This window comes from Ammospiza nelsoni, chromosome 6 (assembly GCF_027579445.1).
Source record: "Ammospiza nelsoni isolate bAmmNel1 chromosome 6, bAmmNel1.pri, whole genome shotgun sequence".
Classification (NCBI taxonomy): domain Eukaryota; kingdom Metazoa; phylum Chordata; class Aves; order Passeriformes; family Passerellidae; genus Ammospiza; species Ammospiza nelsoni.
The window spans coordinates 26,379,111-26,400,291 of record NC_080638.1 but is presented as its reverse complement, the minus strand read 5'-3'; the positions used below and the strand labels follow the sequence as shown (position 1 = coordinate 26,400,291).

The following is a 21,181-nucleotide window of genomic DNA, read 5'->3' as shown; positions in this document are numbered from 1 at the left end:
ATGACAGTGGTTCTCAGTTTCACACATGTGAAGGCCCAGGGGTAAAAAGAGCAACTTAGCTTGGACCTATGCCATTTGTCAACAGAAAGTTGGAATGAGGAAGAAAAGCAGCAGGAATTAGACCATTTTTTTGCCAGAGATGTCAGTTACGTGAGGGAAGCCTGACAGATGCACCACAGCAATAGGAAATGATCGTGGTCTGTAACAGATGCATGACCTACTGGGAAGAAAAACCCTCTTGCATCATTTGTCACAAAACTCAGACTTTGGGCCCCTGTAATATACACAAGGTAAGAAGGAGCCCCCAGCTTTGAGTACAAGAAGCCTGTTCTTGAGTGTATATCTTAAGCTAGGTGTACAAAAGGGAGAGGGGTCAGCCAAGGACACCTACAGCTTTATGTGCCCCTTTGACTAACATCCAGCTAGGAAGCCTAGGAAAACTATCCATTCCCAGCCCACTGGTGTTTGCCAGGGGTGACAAAGGGACACATGCAGACATCAGGGAAAACAAGCACCCAGAGAAGGAGGAAGGAAGGAAGAATGTAAATGCAAACCGCACCACTTAAAAGCAGGGCAGCATTCCAGTTCCTCCAAAGTGCTCCCCACACCCAGCACTGTACTGCAGCCAATCTGGTGGGCTTCTGATCTTCCCAAAGCACTTAACACTTCTCCCCCTTTTATTTTTGTCCTAAATGTGTTTTGCTTTGGTGGCTGATCCTGGCTATGTGCCTGAGACTTTACACTGGGGTTGCTTTTCTCTAGGAGATGTCTGTAATGAAGGTTTCTTCCACCGTGTTCTCTTCCCCCTGTAGTGAAAGTCTGTAATTACCACTGAGGGGTGAGGCAGACAGCACTGAAACAATGTCATTTGAACGGGGGTGAGACATGCCTGAATTGCCGGGTTGTGCTTTTCTCCTCACAGGATTTCTTGTGGATCTGGACCTTGCTTTTAACCCTTGGCAGTACAGGGAACATCATCATCCCACTCCCCTGACCAACCTGTGTGTGCTGTATCTACTTTGTTCTGACCAGGGCAGATTCTGTTGGATGTAGCCAAGATGTGAATGTCCAACTTCTCTACCATGCTTGAGGGGTCAAGTGGCACAAATTTGCATGGATTGCCTTCTAGTCTTTCATGTGGGTAACTGGGAGTTTGGAGCTGACTCTATATGGCACATACAGTGTGTCAAAGCAGAGTTGCTGCCATCCCTTGCCCTGACTCATCCAGTCCAATTCCAGCAGCTCTTCAGCTGCCTCCTGTACCAAAGCCATTTGCTTCCCACTGCTTGATGCAAGGTAAAATTCAGAGTGTGCAGCTCGTCATCCTTCCTAGGGAAAGATTTTAGTTGTAGGAAATGGTTTGGAGAAAAAAGGTGATATATTCCCCCAAGAGTTACTCTTCAGGTTGTCTCCAGCCCTATGAAGTCTGCCTGGATCCTTTCTGCAAGCACGTCTTGCAACTATGAAGGCTAAAAATCCTAGTAAATAAAAAGTAGTGCATAGAAAGCAGAGGCGGCCACCCTCTTCTGCTGTCCTGCAGCTTCCCATTCAAATACTGTCTTCAAATGGTAACAAACTGCTGGAAGGAAATGCCCTCATATTGAAGTTACTCTGCACCCAGTCAGCCTGAAAGTTGTCTGATTCCCAGGGAGATTGCCAGCTTATGCTCTTTCTGAGGTGTAGAGCAGGAAGGGGAGACTGTGTGTGACAAGGCAAAGGAGCAGTCTTAGCTTGCCATGAAGAAATGAAGGAATTACAAAGAGATTTTTCCTCATATATCAGTTACTTCCAAAGTGGTGAGTTTTCATTTCTCATATTTTGTTACAGTACCCATTTACTATGTGGGGGCTTTGCTTTCTGTCATACTGGCAGAAAGACATGCAGCCACAGGCAGCTCAGCTACATTCCCAGGAGCATAGAGGGGTTCTGTGAAGGGATATTCCTAGGGTCTGGTGTCTTGTACTCAAAGCTTTCCTTTTCCTAGGCCTTTCCTCCTTCCTTGTCTGTCACTTGCTCCTTGTTTGCAAGGCTGACTTAAATTTATCCAAGGGCCCCAGGTGTACCCCAGAAAGAATAATAATTGTAGTGCTGAGCTCTGTGGCTTCCCTTTCATTCCCCACATAGCATTAGGGTGCTCATTGAAACCACAGCATTCATGGATCCTTGCCATATGCAAACATGCAATTAATATGCTCTTCACTTTCCCCTCTACTTCCTAAGCAATATGGGGGAGAAAAAAGCACACAAAAGTTGTGGTGCACATTTCCTTATGACACACACGTGTCTGCACTTCTCTGCAGTGCTTCAGCATGGCTCACACCTACCTGGATTTGGTGGTCATTAAAGAAGTGTGTCTGCTTGCAGGCAGACATTTAATTTGATGTCCTGTGTAGCTGCACACAAAGCAATATGCAGAACATAATTCATTCCCTCTTTCAGTTGTGTCAGCAGATCTATGAGCATTCTTTTCCAACAGGTGTTATCGTCTTCTCTGTTTCTAGCAGGGAGCTGCAGTGGGTGTGATCTCTGCACTGGCTCCCCTCCCTGTCCCACTGCTGCTTGCTGGTGGTGAGAACAGGTGTGCTGGGTACCTGGATGGGAGTGCACACAGCAGGAAGAAGGAAATGAAAAGTAGCTGATGCTGGCTGGAGAGAAGTGTGCAAGAGAGTTTAAACCAGCCGCTGGAAGGAAATCCAAAGGGAGACACATTTCCTGGATGAGGCAGGGCTGTGGATCAGAGGGCAGAGAAAGGCTCCAGTGATTGCAAGTCCTTCCTCAAAAGTTACCTTTTGCTAGAGAATGTTTTGCTGTATCACTATCCCAACTTTTTCCTGGGTTTTTAATTGCCCCCATAAAAACCTAAATGAAGCAATCACAGCCAAAGGGTTGGATATGTAAGTACTTGTGCCATCACACATGACCTGACTCCTAAGAGCTCGTCTGGGGACTGTAGTACCTCTTCTCTGAACTAGGCTGAAAGTTCCATTTCCATTCTCACCTTGTTCTCAGTGGGCCTTCAGGAGCAGAGGGGACCTATAATGTAGCAGTTGCTCCCTCTGTCTGTGGTGCACAAAACAGAGAGCAAAACCCCACCAAAGCAATGTATGGAGAAGAAATCAAATCCAGAGAAAAGACAAAGCGCAATGAAGGCAAGACTGTTGCAAAGAGCTACTGAAGAGCCAAAGTGTGGAGTCCTCATGACTCCAGAAAACCTTCATGGCTAGGAAGACAGGCTGTGGCAGAAACTGTATATTCCATCCATATGAACACTAACGCTGGAAAAATAAACGGGACAAATGGTGTCTTTCACAGACTTGAAGTAAAAGCTTTTCTTTGGTGGCAGTCCTAAAGAGCCAGCCTGACATCCAAAGCAAAGCAGTTCTAACAGCATGAATCATTTCCATACCAGCTGTCCAGGCTGCAAACACTACACAGATGACCCCTCCTGTAACAACAGAGCCTGCATGCAGCAGACCAAAAATCACCGACATTTCACCCTACATTCCTCAAGAAACACTCATCCTTGAAGAGTCTGTGAAACCTCCTGGCACAGTCCTGGGTGGGGGAACCAAAAGCTTAAGCTTGGCTTGTAGCCGCATGGCCTGGATTGCTGTCCACGTGTTCAAGCCCAGGGCTTGCTTACCTTGTCTTGTGTGTCCTGCTCACAACAATGCAGGGTGAAGGCAAAGCAAATGCAAAGTGGTACGATGAGAGACTTGCAGTTCTCACTCTATGGACATAAAGTCAAGCAGTGGAAGCAGGACCAGGCAGGATGGAGCACAGGAGAGCAGGATCCCTTTCTTCTGAGAAATTGACTGATGATTCACTTCTCAGCAGTGATAAAATTAGCTTGGTTGGTCATACACTTGTATTTGCAGTGCCAAATATTGTGAGGCCAGGAAGACTTACCTGTTGTCAGTTTGACTTGTTCAGCCTGAACATACTTGATTGCTATTTCAATCTCCTGCTATAATCAGATTGCAAGTAAGTCTAAGTATAAAATCAGAGAAAACTGGGCTGAAGGAATTTGAATAATCATGTGATTCATCCCCTGCCCCAAGGTTGCTTCCTGCTCTGCTGTATCTATGTCCCAAGAGATAGCTGCAGAACTTGGTTTTAAAGATGCTCTAGTAAGAGTGATGCACCATTCAAGTGTAGCAAGCATTGCAGTCCCCAGGCCTCTGCTTCAGCAGTGCCACTCAGCCTGTCCTTTTCCCCCTTTGCTGCAGGCACCCATGCCCAGCTGCAGCAGCACGTCTGAGTTTTTCTACCTGTCTCCAGGTCTCTTCTGGAGCACAAAACTGCTTGCCTGCAGAAATAACTCTCCTTTTTGGCTCCAGAGGGTCAGTAGCAACACCCTCTGACGACCTAGATGACATTTCCATTGCCTTTAGTGAATTGCAGTCATGCATGACGTAAGCAAAGCGTCCATTTCAAAGCTCTACACAAATGCTGGGATGGGGGCTCCCATCAGAGCTCTCCAAGATGGGACAGAGCAGCTTTCCTGTTCAACATCAAAATGGGGTATTTGTTATGATTCTTCCTTGTCTGCAAAGGTGCAACAGTGATATGCAGAGAAGCTGCATCTGGGCAGTTACACTCAGTACTAAAAGCACTGAATAGAAGCAGAGTTTCAGACCAGGCAATTTTTTTTTTTTTTTTTTTTTTTTTTTTTGAGATATTTTAATCTCCAGAATGGATTTCACAGCTCCTATCTGACTGTGCCAAAGCATTTTCCCTTCAGAGCACAGACAAACAAGTGAGGTTTACATTGCTTGACCTTTTCTGATGACACTGCCACCCATGCTGTGCAAACCAGAGCTGACACCATCTGAGCTTCCTCGGCCTGAGGATAAATACAGTGTGTGTCCTGAGAAGAGGCTTCCTTGTGTTAGCTTGGGCGAGGCACTGAACCAGAAGCTCTTGGTTTCACCAGTGAGTCTCCATAGTTAGGGAAGTGATATCCGTGTTTGGTTAGTGGCAGGAGGGGAAGCTGCCCCTGCTGTGGCTCTGTCCGTGCTCTGTGACCCTGGCTGTCACTCCATTGCTATGGCAGGATTCGGTCTGTCTATTCCTTGCAGCTGAGAACCTTGCTGACTGGGATGTTAAAGAAAAGACATCTTCCCACTTACTTGGAGACAGTTTTACTTCTTGCTGAAGGGTCTGGACATATTTCTTCTTCCCATCTTAGAGTGGCAAAGTTTTTTGTGTTTCCCCCTTTAAACCCACTGGCCATCCACATTAACAAAGAGGTTTCTTTACCATTTAGGTAGTAAGAACAGCATTATTTTCTCAGCACAACTCCATCCTGGTTGAATTTATGTATCTGACCTTTTACCCAAAGGCTCTTTACACTTGACTGAAACATAAGGTAAAAGTAAATGTAACTGAAAGAGCTCATTGTGTGTGTAAGTATAAAGGCTTTTGTGTGCAGGATGTGGCTGCTTGTGCAACCAGTAGCCAAGGAGCACCTTAGGTTGTGCTATTAGTTCTGACTGCCATGGAGAATGTGGAGCAAGAGCCTGGATGGATGGAAACCCCATGTCCAATTCAAGCACTGGCTCCAGCCACCTTCAAATCAGCACTTCTTTGCCAGAACCCTCACAGCTGGCAACTTCTGGCCAGGCTTCCCGCAGGAGAGATGCAGTGCTATCTTTGGGGTTTTTTTCTGCAGATGCCTGTGACCAAGAAAGCCCCCTCCTTGGAGCTGGGAGTCCATTCTGTTCTCTGTGGAGCCATGGAAATAGGGACAGATTAATAAAACATCAAGGCTTCTTCAACGGGATTATTATAAGTGGTTTTCTTGAGTGTTGGTTGGAGTAATGATCAGAGAGGACACGGATCCATAATCCTATTTATCTGAAACCATATAATCTTCCTGAAGCTCTTTAATAGTGCCAGCTCTTTAATTACAGAGAAGCCACATGTGCTGCTGCAGCCAGGCCTACCTGCAAGCCCTCTGCGGGGAGCGGGGGCAAGGAGACCTCCCTGCCGGTTGCCCTTCAGGCTCCGACCCCGCGCTTTCCCGGCGCTGCTCCCCGAGGGATGCAGAGGAGCTACCAAAGCCGGCCGGCTGCTGAAAGGAGAGTTTGTTCGGTTCGTCAAACTGACACGGCTCTGCCGGGGACCAGCAGCGCCCTCGGCTCCCTGCGCAGCGCCCGCAGGAGCACGGGGGCCCCGGGCAGCCGTCGGCCTCGCCCCGCCCGGCGGTGAGGGGCTGCCCGGGAGGCGGGGGCGCTGCCTGAGGGGGTGTCTGCGCGGGAAGTCCCGCCCCGGCGGCTCCCGGAGAGCGGCGGGGGCGTGCCGCGGCCGCCCGCCGGCCCCTCGGCAGCGGGGCGCTGACAGCCGCCCTGAGCGGCACCGGCGCGGCGCTCCGCTCCCGTGCCCGCCCGGCCGTCGCTGCCGCCCCGCCGCCCATGGACCGCCGCCGCCGGGGGGCGGGCGGGAGCGCGCGGCCGCATTGAGCCCGACCGGCGAGCGCGGGGGACGGCCGAGCCCCGGCGCCGCGGGCACCATGGACAGTATCCTGGAGCCCTTCCCCGCCGAGCGGCTCTTCCCCGCCGCCGGCACCGGCTTTCTCGATTTCGGCGACTTCAGTGAGGCCGACTTTCTCAGCAATGTGGTAAGGGACCGTCGGCAGCACCCCCGCTGCCGGGGCCGGCAGCGGCGACGGGACCCGGCGGCGGGCTCTCCTCAGTCCCCGCCCTGCCCCGGGGTGCCCCGGAGATGCAGGTAGCCGGGTGCCCACTGTCGCACACGGCCAGCTCCCCGCTGGACTGGCGCGGCCGCTGTTACCCTGAGGAGACCCCGCCGGGGAATCTCAGGGCTGTTGTACACTATGGTTTTATGAGCCTGATGGCTGGGGAGAAGTGTGAGGTGCCAGGCGGGGAATGTCCGACCTGCCGTGTGTGAGCTCGGGCGGCACCGAGGCACGGCCGGTTGCCGTCAGGAGAGCTTTGGGCTCAGCGCCTCTTCTCTCCTTTGCCTGTAACTTTTCCTCAGAGTGGCATTTGGGAGATGAAGCGTCTACCGCTTGGCGCTTTGGCTGGACTGATTTACTTTGGAGAGAAGGGTGAGGGGGAAGAGTGACTAGGGAGGAAAATGTGTTGCCAGTCTCAGGGAACCAAAGGGGCATTGTTCACCTCTAGGGAAACTGCCCAGTTTCTCCCAGGAGTCAGGCGAGTTCTCAGTCCAGCAGCTCTCCCTGAGAACACGCGCAGACTCTGCTGTAGAGCCCGAGCTCTCCATGGGAGTTTCCATGGGATCCTGCAGCCCCTCTGCCCGGCAGGACCAGCCCTGAGGCAGAAATGGGAAGGTCCCCACCCCAGAGGTGCTTTGGAGAGAGGGTATCCGGCGCTGGGCAGCAGAGCACTGCCCGGACGCGAGCTCCGCCAGCCTCAGAGCGGCTGCAGCCGTGGGACAGTGTGCCTGCCCCGGCCAGAGATCTGAGCAATGGCAGCTGGCCTTTCACAGTGCTGGCACCTCCCGTGTTCCCGGTGTAGCACTGGGAGCGTCCCTGAGGGCTTCCCTTGCAGTGCGAGCAGGGAACAGGGAGAGGGCGAATCCTCTGATGAATCCACTTCTGCTTTGCTACACAAAAGATATTTGAAGCCTTTTATGTTGCCCTGCTTTGTGAGAGAGACGGTAGAGATGCGGAATTTGCATAAATATTAAATGCACTGCACCAAGCAGAGGCGCACAGGGTCTGGGAAAGAGATTATGGAGGCAGCCCCATCCCTCAGAGATCTCGCCAGCTCCTAATTTCCAAGATTGCACTGTGCCTCGAGGACTGATTCCAGTGTGCTCTACCGGAGGCAGCAGAGTCCGCAGTGCTCAGGCAGACCTTCCAATGGCACATCACCCCAAGACTGAGCGCTTGCCTCCCCTGCTCATGTCTGAGAGATCTGTTGTTAGGAGTTTTCTGCTTTCCCTAATTCTGTACACATCCAGTGTGGATGAAGCTATGCTGATAGGAAGTGCTTTATGCAAAGACCATTAATTCCTTTACCAAAATGAAAATAGTATGTATTAGCACCAGCCCTTTTACCAGGTGCAACATGGGCTGTGGTCAGAAGTCAGGGAACCCCTAACTAATATAGGTGGTGTCTTTTTATAGTTAAATTCAACTTCTGCCTTCTCAAGCAGACCCTGTGAAAAAGAAGCTTTTGTAAGACTGCCATCTGGTGCCACCTGCCAGGACAGTGTGTTTAGTGTGTGTGGTGGCTGTGGGCAGGCTGGCTGTCCTGCCTCATTTAAATGGCTTTTCTGCTTGGAGAGCTGCTTCTGGAAGCAGCTTGCTGTTGTCTTCTCATTTAACTATGTTGCTGTGACTCAGGCATCGTTGTGCTCAGCTGACAGCAGAAAGGCGCTTTTTTAAAGGCTTTTTTTTCCCTATGGATTTTTTCCCAACTGCCAGCACCACAAACTTCTGCTGGAGTGAGAGAGTCAAGCTGAAACCTTCTCTTGCTGCAGATGATACATATAAGAGATTCTGTAGCCACTTCTCACCTACCAAATCTGTTGGTGATACAAGAGCCAGAACATAATACATCAGCCTCTTTGTTCTCACTCTGCACAACAATGGGAAGGATGGAAGAAATACACTTGGATTTTCTTACTAAATCCAGAAAATCTCCTGGGATCTTGCAATGTGTGGAGAAGTTCTTTTGACAAAGAACTGTGCAAAACATCACCGTGCACAATAGGCATAAAGTTGCCAGTGCCTTTGCTTCAGAGATGGGCAAACTTTTCCAGATATTGTTCAGCAGGCATTTTTCTTAAAACAGGCCAGGAATTTCAGCCATAAAATGCCAGTATGAAATTTTCATGAATATGATTTCCTTTTTTGAGAAAGGAAGCAGAAAAAAAGATGGATGAACCTTACTGCAGAGTCTGTGCTCCTTTGGGGCAAGAATTGCATGTGTCTAAACTACTCTCTTTTCCACAACCTTGGCAGTCCTAATGAGTCATATTGGTCTTGAAAAAAATGTTCAGATGAACATTTCTGTATTGTTCATCTGAAGCTGTGACCAATAATTAATTAAGGCACATCTGTAAATGCATCTTCAGAAAGATCTGTGTGCTTGCAACAGAAAAAAAAAATTGAATGTGTAGGAACTGCCTTTCAGAGACATCTGCCCAGGTTGTAGGAATAGGTTGACAGAAACCTCATTAAATTCAGCAAGAACAAATCCCAACTCCTGCCCCTGGAGTGGATGGATGGATGGATGGATGGATGGATGGATGGATGGATGGATGGATGGATGGACGGACTGACCCACCAGGGGTCATGGAGCACCGGTGTGGCCCCAGTAGCAAAGGCAGCTAGGAGCAGGAGTGACCTGATAGATATACACAGAGAAGTGATTATTCCCTTTTTCTTGAAAATCATAAAACTGTGTCTCAAATACAGTGTCCAGTTTTGGGCTGCCTGATAGCAGAAAGACATGGATAAATCTGAGTGCATCAAGGGGGTTGTCACCAAGGTAACTGGGAGATGGAGAATTTCTCCTGTGAGCAGTAGCTGAGGGAGTTGGACTTCCTTAGCTGGAGAAGAGACAGCTCCAGGAGGACCTAGCAGAAGCCTACCTGCACAGCTGAGGAAGTTACTGAGAAGATGGAGCCAGGATCTTTCATACCTGCATGGGAGGAGGATGAGTGGTCATAAACTGGAACAGGGAAGGTTTAGACTGGGTTTAAGGAACTGATTTATCACTGTGAGGATTTTGGGTTTTTTTTTGAAAATCGTATGGAGAGTGGTGTCTGCTTAATTGGAGAGGAAATCTCCGAAGGACACAAAATGCCTCTCTTCACTTAACTTTTGCTAACCAGACTTACACAGGATGGCTGCTAACAGCACTGTCAGTCTCCTTTTGCTCTAGAGGCCACATACTGCTCTTGAACTTAGGCAACTTTGCTCTTCTTTTTCTCCCAGAAGGACCTATCATATATAAAGCTAATCCTTCATGCAGTGCCTGTTTATCAGTTTCACCCATTTGTGTCCTGCCCAGCCCAGCATATCTGATCATTTCTGCAAGCAACCATCTATTTGCTAAAGGTCTATTACAACTGCACTCAGAGAACTCTTACTTTCTCATCCAGCTCTTATCAGTGCTGTGAAACTCTTCAATAGACTTATATCTTGAGTCAGATTCACCACTGTGCTTCACTAGGTTTGTGACACTTGTGTCAGAAGGAAACCAGAATAAACCAACCAAACAAGAATCATGTGCTTCCTTCTAGCCCAGTGCCCTAGTGGGTTTGTTTCTTACCTCTGCTTCTGTGTTTTATAGCGCAAAAAAACACCTTCAAAGATGACTTTGGATATTTATGTAAACACAGCTTTATTTTGACTCTATGTTTTTCAAAGCATATACTTTACCTCCTTCAAGAGACATGAAGGCAAGAAAATAGCCTGCATGCTCCCTTGGGTCTCCACAGTTAGAAGCTGCAGAATGGCTGTTCAGGCTGTCTCAGGAGTGCTAACCCAGCTCCTCTGGGGAATGTACAGCAATGCACTCTTTCACTGTGTGATCCTGTATGCCCAGGCAATGTCACAAATGGCATTTTCTGGAGCCTACAATGGAACAGCAGAATGGGAGAAGAGCTGCCTGTGTGGGGTTGCTCCTTGAGTGCAAACTGGATGTTTGGCTTACTGTGTGCTCTTTCCTTTAATATTGTCCTGGCCTCCAGGAGGAGGAGAGTGGCAGGACTGTACATAGTGAGTATGCTGAGAGTGATGCTTGTGCAACTCACAGAGGAAGCTTCCCCTGAAGATGAAGAGAGGCTATTCACCATGGATGACTGTCACTCTCACAGGAAGCCTGTACCCACTTTTATTCCTCTTATGCCTACTACAGGGACATAAATAGCACTTAATTGCTGCTTAGGTGTTGGACTGACCTTTGGTCTGAGCGAGTTTCATGGTCTGTAAACTCCTTCTCACCGTCTCAGTGCACAGTGAGGATGGAGAGCACAGGCAGATTTGGTCACCCACTTTGTATCCCTTACAGTTGCTAAACAGGGGAGCTCTGCTGTAATAGGAGGCTGGGTATCCAGGACTGATGGAGACTAATCTCTTGTGGGGACACATGCAGCAAACATTTTGGCCCTGTAGTTCTGTACCTGGTAAAATTTGGTCAGTAACACATTTATGATTAGTCTGCCAAGTACTGGATATGGAAAGGCTATTTTCTTTAAATTTTTCTTGGAACTCACCAGCCAGATTCTTGTAGGATCTGGAGCACAGATACAGAGACCTGATGGGGGCTGATGGAAATTAATCCAAAGATAATAGTTCCTATATCTTTCTATTTCATTAGTCTCTTTGGATCCATCTCATGGTTTCTACACTTCATGGCCCTGCTGCTCCTTACTATCTCATGATGAGACTTGCAAAAGTGCTAGCAGCAGGATGAAACCAGAGCTGAATATGGGTCCATGGATCTCTGAGTCTGGGTGTCTGAGCATCACCACTGTAGAGTCACCACCAGGAAAAATGTTTCCCTCTTCCCATAAAGAAGAGGGGAAGAGACTTGAACTTCATGAATTTGGAAGACTCTCGGTAAATACTTAATCCAGAGACTGGATCATTTGTGTGTCCTATCTGCCAGGAAATTGATAAACATTTGGGATACTCTTCCTAAATAAGCACATTCATTTGTTGGACAACTGCCTGCATGTTCTGGGAACCCATTGTCCTAAATTATCATCTCAGCCAAAGTGGGAGAACCCATTAACTGCTCTTGGGCCAGAACTAGGCGAGAGGCTGCAACTTAGAGCAGGAGTGAAGGAAGACATATGTCCAAAACAGGGTTAAACAGTGGAGACAGAGCCATCATTTGGTGGGGAGAAGCAGGAAGGTCTTCATGGAAGTGCTTGTAGAGTAAACAAAGGGAGGGTTTGGCAGGAATTGGAAGTACATCTGTGCACACAGTCCACTCCCACCAAGGGATCAGCACCAGCTGGGAGATGCTGGAGTTGTGTACTGCTCAGTCCATGTCTGCCAGGTGATCCTCATCCCCTGTGCATAAGGCAGCCATTCAATGCCAGCACCACCACTTTCAGAGAGGGACAAACCTGAGGTCTCATTCAGACTGTGGAAAACCTCTAAGACTGGCCCACTGTACCTTCTCTTGGTACCAGTACAAGCGGACAAGCTTGTAATGTATGATGGCTTCAGAAGCCACCATAGTGTGTGCTAGCTTCTGAATTTAATGAAATGTGTCGTGCTCGTTGATGCTAAATGTCTTCTGCTGCTCAGCTTGTCCTATTTATGCTGCTCTGGTCTCATCCATGACTGCTGCTGTGCTGGTCCCATTGGTGCTGCACTGTTCTTGCTGAAGCCTGGAATGGAGCTGTCTCTGGTAGAGCAGGGATTAGGAAAGAAGAGCATTTTCTGAATCAACCCCTTGAAGGGGAATTTAGAACTAGGGATTTCATAGCCACAGTTGTAGCTGCACTATTTAAAATATGGCCAGGCTGACACCTCTGTGACTTACTGCTGTGTTTCCTCAGAGAAAAGTTATTCCTCTGCTTGCTCCCTTTTTTTCTTCAGCATTTCTCCATAGGTTTTAAGGTAGTATTTAATTAGCATTTAATAATTACTTATTTACTATTTAAAGAATTTTCAGTGTTAAAGGAAGCAAATGAAAATGCTTAACTCCCTGGAGTTGTCTTTGGGATGGCCTCATGGCAGATCTGCTGCACAAAACCAAAGGCAGGATTGTGTTCTTGATACAGCAATTTGATTCTCAAGACTCACTTGTTCCAGTGCATTTCAAGGAAGGGATGAGTCAACCCACTAAAGCTTATGCGTCCTTGTCCTGTTGTGGACAGTCCACTGTAAGAAACCAGATGGCTCACAGAAGCCTGTTGGTGACTCTCCTTGCTGCAGAGTTACAGGAAAACAGGTAGGGCACCAGCAAAGAAGCGAACTGTTATAGCTCTCCTAAGAAATGCCCAAAACCTGTTTCTTGGCCTGATTGGCTGAGAGATTTCCCTGGGAAATTCCAGGTCTGTGCATCAAGGTACAATGCAGTCACCCATGCTTCGCAGGCAGCCTTGTGGTGAGCATTGTTCTTCTTCAGGAGACATGTCTGCTGGAGGAGCCAAGTGTGTTAGGTTCTCCATCCCAAGCCAGTCTTAGTCCTGGGATTACTATATCCTACCAATCCCAGCTTTCTGCCAGGGACTGTATTTTCACATCTGAACTGCTGGGACTTCATGTCTCCACATGGGAGATGAGAAGTAAGAACAAAGGTGGAACCAAAGCCATCTTTCTTGGCTGACTCCCCATGCTGGCACCATCTTTTTCCTGCTGCAGCAGGTGACTTCTGTGTGAGTGACCTCAGTGTAGTTTGGTATCCCTGACTGAAATCATTGATCCAGAGTTCAGCCTGGCACTAGGACAGAGTGGGTGCTTACATGGAGTTTGTCTCTTACTTTTTCCCTGTATCTGGAGCTCAACTTGTGTTGTAAGTTGTTAGGTGTTTCCTTGGGTTGGTGTCTGCATGCTTTGCAATGTTCCTCAGAGCAGAAATAGCTGAAAGGTTGTCAAGAGCCAAAGGTTTCATGGCCACAGTGGCAAGGGACTGCAAGTAGCATGCTGAAAGGCAGGCTGTGTCTTTCAACCCAGTTGTTCCCCATGTCTGCCATGCAGTGTTTACATCTATCCAACTTATTTCCAGCTGCTCAAGAAAGCAAATTTTACTTCTGCTTTCCTGTATGGTTACATCATTCAAAGTTTTCCTTTCCTGTAGTTTCCTGAACTGACCCAAACACTGCAGCCTTATCCTCTCAACCACCCCTTTCTGACTTCTTTATCCACGTTCTTTTCTTTCTTTGTATCTCTCCTTTCACTGTTATTTTCTTAAACCTTTGAAATCACATGGTGGTGCTCTGATCTGGTCTGTATCCAAGTGATAGATGCTTTACACTTACCTTGACACATTGATCAGCCAGAACAAGGTATCATGAAAGTTAGAAGTGCACATATCCACATACTCTTTCACTCCTTTCTTTCTTGTCCTGTTTTATCTTCTCACTTTCTAAGACTGGAGAAATTCCCTGTAGAGCACTGAGCAAGGCTATTCTCCCTGAAACTACTACGTAATCTAAACAAGCACTGAAGTAATTAGTACCATCTTTAGAGCTCAAAGGTGATGCCTCCTGTGAGGTAATTTATTACAATCACTGTCCAGACTGTTCCAGGGGAAACTCACCCCTGACTACCTCAGCAAAGTTGCTTTTGGCTTTTTTACACTGTGACTTTGTCTTGATTAGGAAAAATGTTCATTTAGGTCATTCTGGCTGACCCGATTAGCAAAGCCTGCTCAAAATGCAGTTAGCATTTTTCCTAGAATAGATGCAAAACATAATGCTTTCAGCTGAGCAAATTGTGCCAGGAGTTCCCCTGCAACAGGAATGTCAGGGCTCCCTTGAGAGAAACCTGGCAGCTAAGGCTGGAGGAGTACTACAACTGGGGCCTGACATCGGCTGTGTTACACAAGAGGGAACTGGATGCTACATTGGTTGTGGACATTCCTATTGGATTGTCAGCAGGTGAGCTTTGTTAGCTCAAAGCTCTAACAACATCCTCCATGCTGGCTCCCCACCACAGTGTCATGGGGTCACTGGCATCTCCTTTCGATGGCATGGCACATCCAGGGGGAGCATTGCAGCTCAAGAATAATCCATCTCTGCTGTTCAAGACTCAGGGGCTCTATCTACCACGAGAACCTGCTCTGGCTCTGCAATATTTGCAGACCTCTCACTACTTGGAGGAGAGCTTTCCCCTCTAGAAGGGGAAGAAGGTAGAGGGAGACCAGGATGAAGAGGAGGACGCAGTTCCAGAGCCTCAGAAGTTAATTGCTGCATGTCAGAGCAGCTTGATGTTAAATGAGTCTGCTAAATTCATGACAGTTGAAGGAAGGAGCTGGGCAGGTGCTTTTGGCTAAGTTCACTGCTGTCCCGGGGGGGGAGGGACTGCGAGCCAGGCAGCTCAGGGAGGAGGAAACCAGCTCTGACATTTGTAAAAACTGTTGATGGAAGGTTTCTTTCAAAGACTTTTCAGTCTCTCAGTCTGAGAGCTCTTTGCCCAGGGAATTCTGGAAATGTGGCTCTTCTTTCCAAGCAAATGTGGCAGACGCTCACAGTTGATGAGGTGCTGTTGAGCCACAAATACTGAATTGCCAATTGAATGATATTGGGTTTGTTTTTGTTGTGTTTTTCTATCTTTATGGACAGCGCTGCAGTGCGTTGTTGGGAATGGGACAACTGTATGTCAGTCCTGGCTCTGCCAGTTCCTTAGTGTGTGATCTTCAGGGTGTCACTTGCAGTGAGGCAGCTTTTGATCCCTATAAAAAAAGTGGACATCCTTATTCTTACTGAAAAGGAGCACTGTCACCAATGGGTGAAGCAGATTAACAAAAATTAAGACTGGAGTGAGGTTTTGCTAGTAAGTATCTGCCAGGAAAGATCCATAGGAGCTATTACTTTGCTTCCCTAGTTGGACTCTTTTTCAATGACTTTGCAGCTACACATGATATTTGCCACATTTTCAGTTTGGCTGATCTATTCTCCACTGATATCCCAGCTATCCTTCACCCCTCTCCTGTTCCTTATCCCTGTAGATTGCACGTGTCTCTATCTGACCTCAGATACTTCAAGCTAATCCAGAGTAATCTTTCTGTGTCAGTATGAATGACTGCATTGGTCAGCATCAGGATTTAAACTAAAGTACTTTTGTCCCATGCTGTTACTGGCCTGACCATTCTGGGCCTTACTGAAAACCAAACAATTTGTGCTTTATAAATCCAGTGAACGGGCTATACTCATACCTCATCCTCCACTGTACAACCAGATTCTGGCTCAGGCACAAAACTTAGGTTCTCTCTCAGTTTGGTGCAACTTGCTGAGAGCACCCTGTTTTATTTTTGCCCCAAGCTGCTGCATGGTCAGTGCTGGGCTGAGTTCTCAGGCTCCCAAACTATTTCTCTGCTGGTTTGTAAATGAGAAGGAGGTAACAAGCTCCTTCTCATAAAATACCAGAATGTCATGGCTTTGTCAGTCCCTAGCATGATATTCAAGACCCATGTCAGTCCCTCCTGCTGCTCAGCACATGTTTTTGCACTTTCCCTTTCTTTGGAAGTGCCTTTTCTTCACAGTAACTCTGTCTGGCCTGTTGTAAAGTTAGGATCACCATCATCCATTGGGAGGAGTGATGCAGAGGTTGCTTTTCTATCCTCTGATCCTTCTCCTGCTCTTCAGGTTTTGTCAAATATAGTTGGCAGTGGTTCAGCAGCTGGATTAGCAGTAATTAATGAGCAAATGGCCTGCAGCCCTTTTTCAGACCTGGCAAAGCACATACCTTTCACTTTTTTCTTACAGAGTTTTCAGCTCTTTTTTATCATGCTGGGAGAGAGCGGAGTAGCAGCAGATGCTGCTCTGGTCAATACTGGGGAGTGAACAGAGGCTGCTGTGCTTTTCTTTGCTGCTAATCAGTACCAGGGTGATCAGTAGGGGCTGCTAGCTAGGACAGCAAAACTGTTTTCTCCCTCCCATTGTAGCTGCAGCCACAGTGAGCAGTCAGGGGCAGCTGTAAGCAGCTGGGGTGAGCTGCAGCAGAGCAGGAGTAATGCTGATTTCTTAATTTTCCTGCATGCTTCAGACTCCAGGCAAACAGCCCTTAGAACCTCCTCCTTTGTGACCTGGAGGTGAAGTCCCAGGTGAGGTGAAGGCATACATTACTGTGTCAAGTCTAGGAGCCACACAGTGTGGTGAGGTCACCCAGCACCTTTGATACCTACAAAGTGCCATGTCCAGAACAGTTTCCCACCCGCTGGTCTCAGATGCCCCCTGATATTTGATGAAATCGAATTACACAGAGTTGTCAGAGGATTTATTTACTTATTCTGGTAAAGAGTGAAGAACGCCAGAAGGGTTGGAAAACAGGGAAAGAAAGAGGGACAAAAAAGCAAAGATGAGAGAGGTAGCTATGCAGTTAGCATTCCTGAGCCATCTGGACCTGTTGGCATGGCCCCATCTGGATGGGCTCACGTGTTCATCCACAGCATGATGTAATCTCCATTGTCCAGCATTTGATTTTTCTCCTTGTGCTGGATGGCCTCATATCTAGTGCACGTCTGGAGCGGGCATTTTGATTTCCTGTTGCTATTTGTGGACTTTTCCTGGCCGATCCTCAAGCTCAGCTCAGGCGGTTTGCATTCCTCAAGCAGAGGCAGCAATGCCACCCTGCCAGCAGGAGCGGAGGCCGGCTGCAGCCAGCCTGCCAGCCCGGGAGAAGCAGCCCTGCACGTGGAACCAGCCGTGCTTTGCACCATGCTGCAGCTGGAGAGAGAGTGACACCTCTGCCTGGTGCTTGGACCACGGCGGCTGAGCTCTGGAGTTGGCTCAGCTTCAACACCAGCACAGAGAGGGACCCCTGTTCCCAGATGCTCCCGGGCTTTCCTGCCCTGCTGGATCTTGCAGCAGAACAGGAGCAAGGAGAGTTTTACTTGACTCAAGACCTATTCCTCCTCTCTTCAGTAGATGTGAGTAAAAAGCAACTGATGATCTCAGTCCCTCTTCTTTACAAATACCTGCACCGGGGAACACCAGGGCTTTTGACTGCCCTGTGAAGCAGGTGGGCTTCCCAGCACATAGGAAGGAAGGCTGGAAAGGGTCTGGTCTGACATTGCCAAGTACCTGCTCTTGATAGTGGAAGACCTGTCATCCCCTTCCCTCCATCACTCAGTGCCATTTGCAGGAGGCAGTGCTGTCCACTCAGAAGGATTCACTCAGGTTGCCACCATGTTCTGTGGGAGACTGCCATGCCTCACCAAGACCAGCCATCTCTTTTTTTCTTGTATCCTTCCTAGCACAGGAAATGAAGATTTATGAAATGAAATAAGAGCACAGTTTGAAGGTCTGTAAGTCATAGAAGCCACACAGGAACAAAACAGCCTTCTTCACTGTCTAAACTGAATGTGTAGAGGGACAAACAGTCAAGCCATAGATGGTCATCCCCTCCTGCTTTTAGAATCAGAGCAATTCCCACCCTCCTGCATGGTTGGGGAATCTGAGACTCTCAGAGGAAGAAGATTGGGATTTCTCTATCATGTACCACTGCTGCAGGCAAACCTCAGACCCAGCAATACGAGGGCCTGCTTCAGATTATGCCATTCTCCACTCTGACTCAAGATGTGGGTAGTTGTGTGGTGATACATTAGGCAACAGTTTGACCTGAGCATCCAGTACTCCCTCCCTTACAATGCCTCATCCTGCCCACATGCCTCCCTTAGCTTTGTTTCCTCCAGGAGCTTGGGAATGAGAAAAATAAGTGCAGTGACCCCCAGGGAATGAAATTATTTTCAGTGGAGAATCCTACTGCCTGGTTCAGAAGTCATCCTGTTTGCATGTGAAGAGAGCAGGGCTTTGCTTTCATAATAACCCAGGGACAGCCTGTCCACCAGAGATGGACTCCCTGGAACCACAGAGCTGAGCTTTTCCACACAGCTCAGCTCTGTTGAGTGAGAGAGTAGCTCTGGAAAATGATTGCCTCTTTTTAAACCAATTGGCAAAACTCTTGCATCTCTCCTGGGAACAGGCCAGGGATTCTGAGTCACTGCTTGAGTGGGTTGTGGCCAAGGTAGTCGTACCCAAGATATTAAGTGAGAGAGGAGAGATCCACCCAGGAGTGCCAGCAGAAAGAGAAATAGTTATGACCATAATGAATAATAATATAATGATGAAAAGATTCAGAAATGCTCTGCCCACTCCAAAAATAAAGTTTGAGGACGACTCAAATGTTGTAAAGAAAAGGGAGGAAAGAGTCGAGAAAGACCGCCAAAGCCTGCATGTCAGCTGCAATGCAAGAGTCCCGTCCAGCTGGCCTGGGTTCAAAGAGCTCCTATTGTCCAACAGCATTTCCAAGACACCATTCAAAACTTTCAGAAAATAAACCCAAGATGCAGGGTGAGATTTATCACACAAGAAAGGCAAGCCAGATGTGTGCACCCTTTCAGAGAGAGACAGGAGGAAGATGAAGGAGGAGTGAAGCAGGGGGGTATCGAGCAGCAGAGGCATGAGGGAAGAGGTTGGCATGAAAGGCCAGATGCTGTGAGGATCCAGGCAGGAGCAGGGGACTGGATCTTTGCTGGGACACATATTGGGCACTTGTGAAAAGTTTCCTGTTTATTGAGACCACTATACTTGGGAAAATTCACCTAGCATCAAGGTTAAGGAACAAAGAGGGAAGACCTCACTGATGCTTTTTTTCTTTTGTTGCACATAAAACCATGATGGATACTGAAAGGTTGCTTCTTGTACTGAATTGTATATCTGCAAAATAAGGCGCTGTCTGAAAGAATATCCAGAAGCCAAATCACTGTAGCTTTTGTCTTGATTTTCTGACGCTCACACAGTCTTCATTGTTGCTTTGCAGCACTGGCCACCATGGCAGGGATGTAACTTCTTCTGCCACAGGAATCACTCACTTCCACCTGTGATTAAATTATGTTAAAATCTATTTAACATAATCAAATAATAATAAAAGCAATTAATTACACAGAAAGATAATTTAATCTTTGAATATGCTGGTAACATGGAGTTACATGTCTACAACTACATAACTCCTCAAGTTCTCCCTGCATCCAGAACAACCTGGCAAGGTGGCCATGCCATACCACACAGATGAAAGGTGACTTGGATTTATTTGTTCTCAGGAAAATCTATGGTGGTAAGGACTCGTTTATCTAAGAGTAAAAAGCCTGAGGAAACATTTTGGAGGCTTAAGCTAGAGAATCCCTCTTTGCAGTGACTTCTTTGTTTGGTAACTGTATTTCTCTTCTACAACAGTTGTTGTTTTTTTATGTTGTGTTTTGGGATGGAGTTTTTTTGGGCTTTTTTTGGTTTTTGGTTTTGGGTGTTTTTTTTTTTTTTTTTTGAAAGGTCTGGATGTATCTGGAGCCTTTAAACTGAGCTCAGTTGCAGATGATGAATTTGAAGCAGGACACACTCAGCTCTGTAAGAAGTCATATTTGATTACCAGAGTGGTTCCTCGAAGCCCTAAAACCCATGAGGTTATCCATCATTTCCCTTGTCCAGGGATGTCCAGAAAATGGATTCCAAAATCCACCAGCTTCTGCAGAGACCATTCCAATGCTGTGGTGCAGATGTCTGCTTGATCTCAGATGCAGGAGCTTTCACAGCAGGAGTTCAGGGCATAATAGGTTTCCTGGCTTTAAATGAACGTGGGATCTTTTCTTCTCAGAAGCTTCTCACATTGCTTGAGTACATGATACCATGTATCTCCATATTTCAACTTCTTTTCACCAGCTACAGGGTCCTTGGCTGCTGGGCCTTGATGTGGAGAAGTGCAGCTTGAAGAAGGGATAGCTGGAGAGCCAGGTGTTGAAAAGGGGTTTTCATTGGCTTCCTTTTATCCTTCAGCTATGATTTTCATCCCATGGTTGAAGTGAGTGCCTGATGTCTGACCAGTCAGATATCCACCCTTATCTTTGGAAATGCAGGGCTTTTACCCCTGGTTCACCAGCATCACATCTTCATTCTACCCCAGGATGGAGTTAATTCAGGTTACCCCAGTAGTGACAAATGGTCTGAGAGGCCTTACTGCTCTTTGTGGCCTAGGAAGGATTTCCCTACTCTCCAGAGACTCTGGTTTTTGCAGCTACACTGCTGAGGTGAAAATGGTACCCTCAGCATTGGAGCTGAAGATTAACTTCCTATCTGCTGCTTAGGGCACAGATTTTCCACTGAGATGTTGGCAGAAGGTCAGAAATCTGCATTCCAAGTTGAATTGCTTTGAAAACTGTCCTGGTGCAGAACCCTGTTCAGTCTGCTGCTTGCAAAACCCAACTTTTGCCCAGCCTGGCCACTGGAGAGAGTCCCAGCTCTTGCTCTCTCAAGATTTTATGTGAAAATCCTTCACATCCTTGAGTCACAAATCAGCTGGCCCAGACTTCGTTGCTCTGTTAAGTGCCCTTTACAAAGGCCCAGGGAATGAAAGCCACCAGTAATGTTTGGTATTAGCTGCATGCCTCAGCTTTTGGACATGAACAGAGTACAGCTCTTCCTCTTTCAAGGCCTGCTTTTCTTTATGGGTCTCCAGAGACCTGCCAGGGGACAAAATGTGAATTATCTCTGATTTTGGTCTCTGAGC

General features: G+C 47.6%; 1 protein-coding gene across 2 annotated transcripts in view; it reads left to right on the top strand.

Moving 5' to 3' along the window:
* Positions 1–6,496: 6,496 nt before the first annotated feature.
* Positions 6,497–21,181, top strand: part of CREB3L1 (cAMP responsive element binding protein 3 like 1) — a 45,067-nt gene continuing 30,382 nt past the window's right edge. For both annotated transcript variants that reach the window (XM_059474297.1, XM_059474295.1), the window contains exon 1: positions 6,497–6,622. In XM_059474297.1, coding sequence (XP_059330280.1) covers positions 6,515–6,622 — 108 coding nt within the window. In that variant the 5' untranslated portion in view covers positions 6,497–6,514. The remainder of the gene's footprint in view (positions 6,623–21,181) is intronic.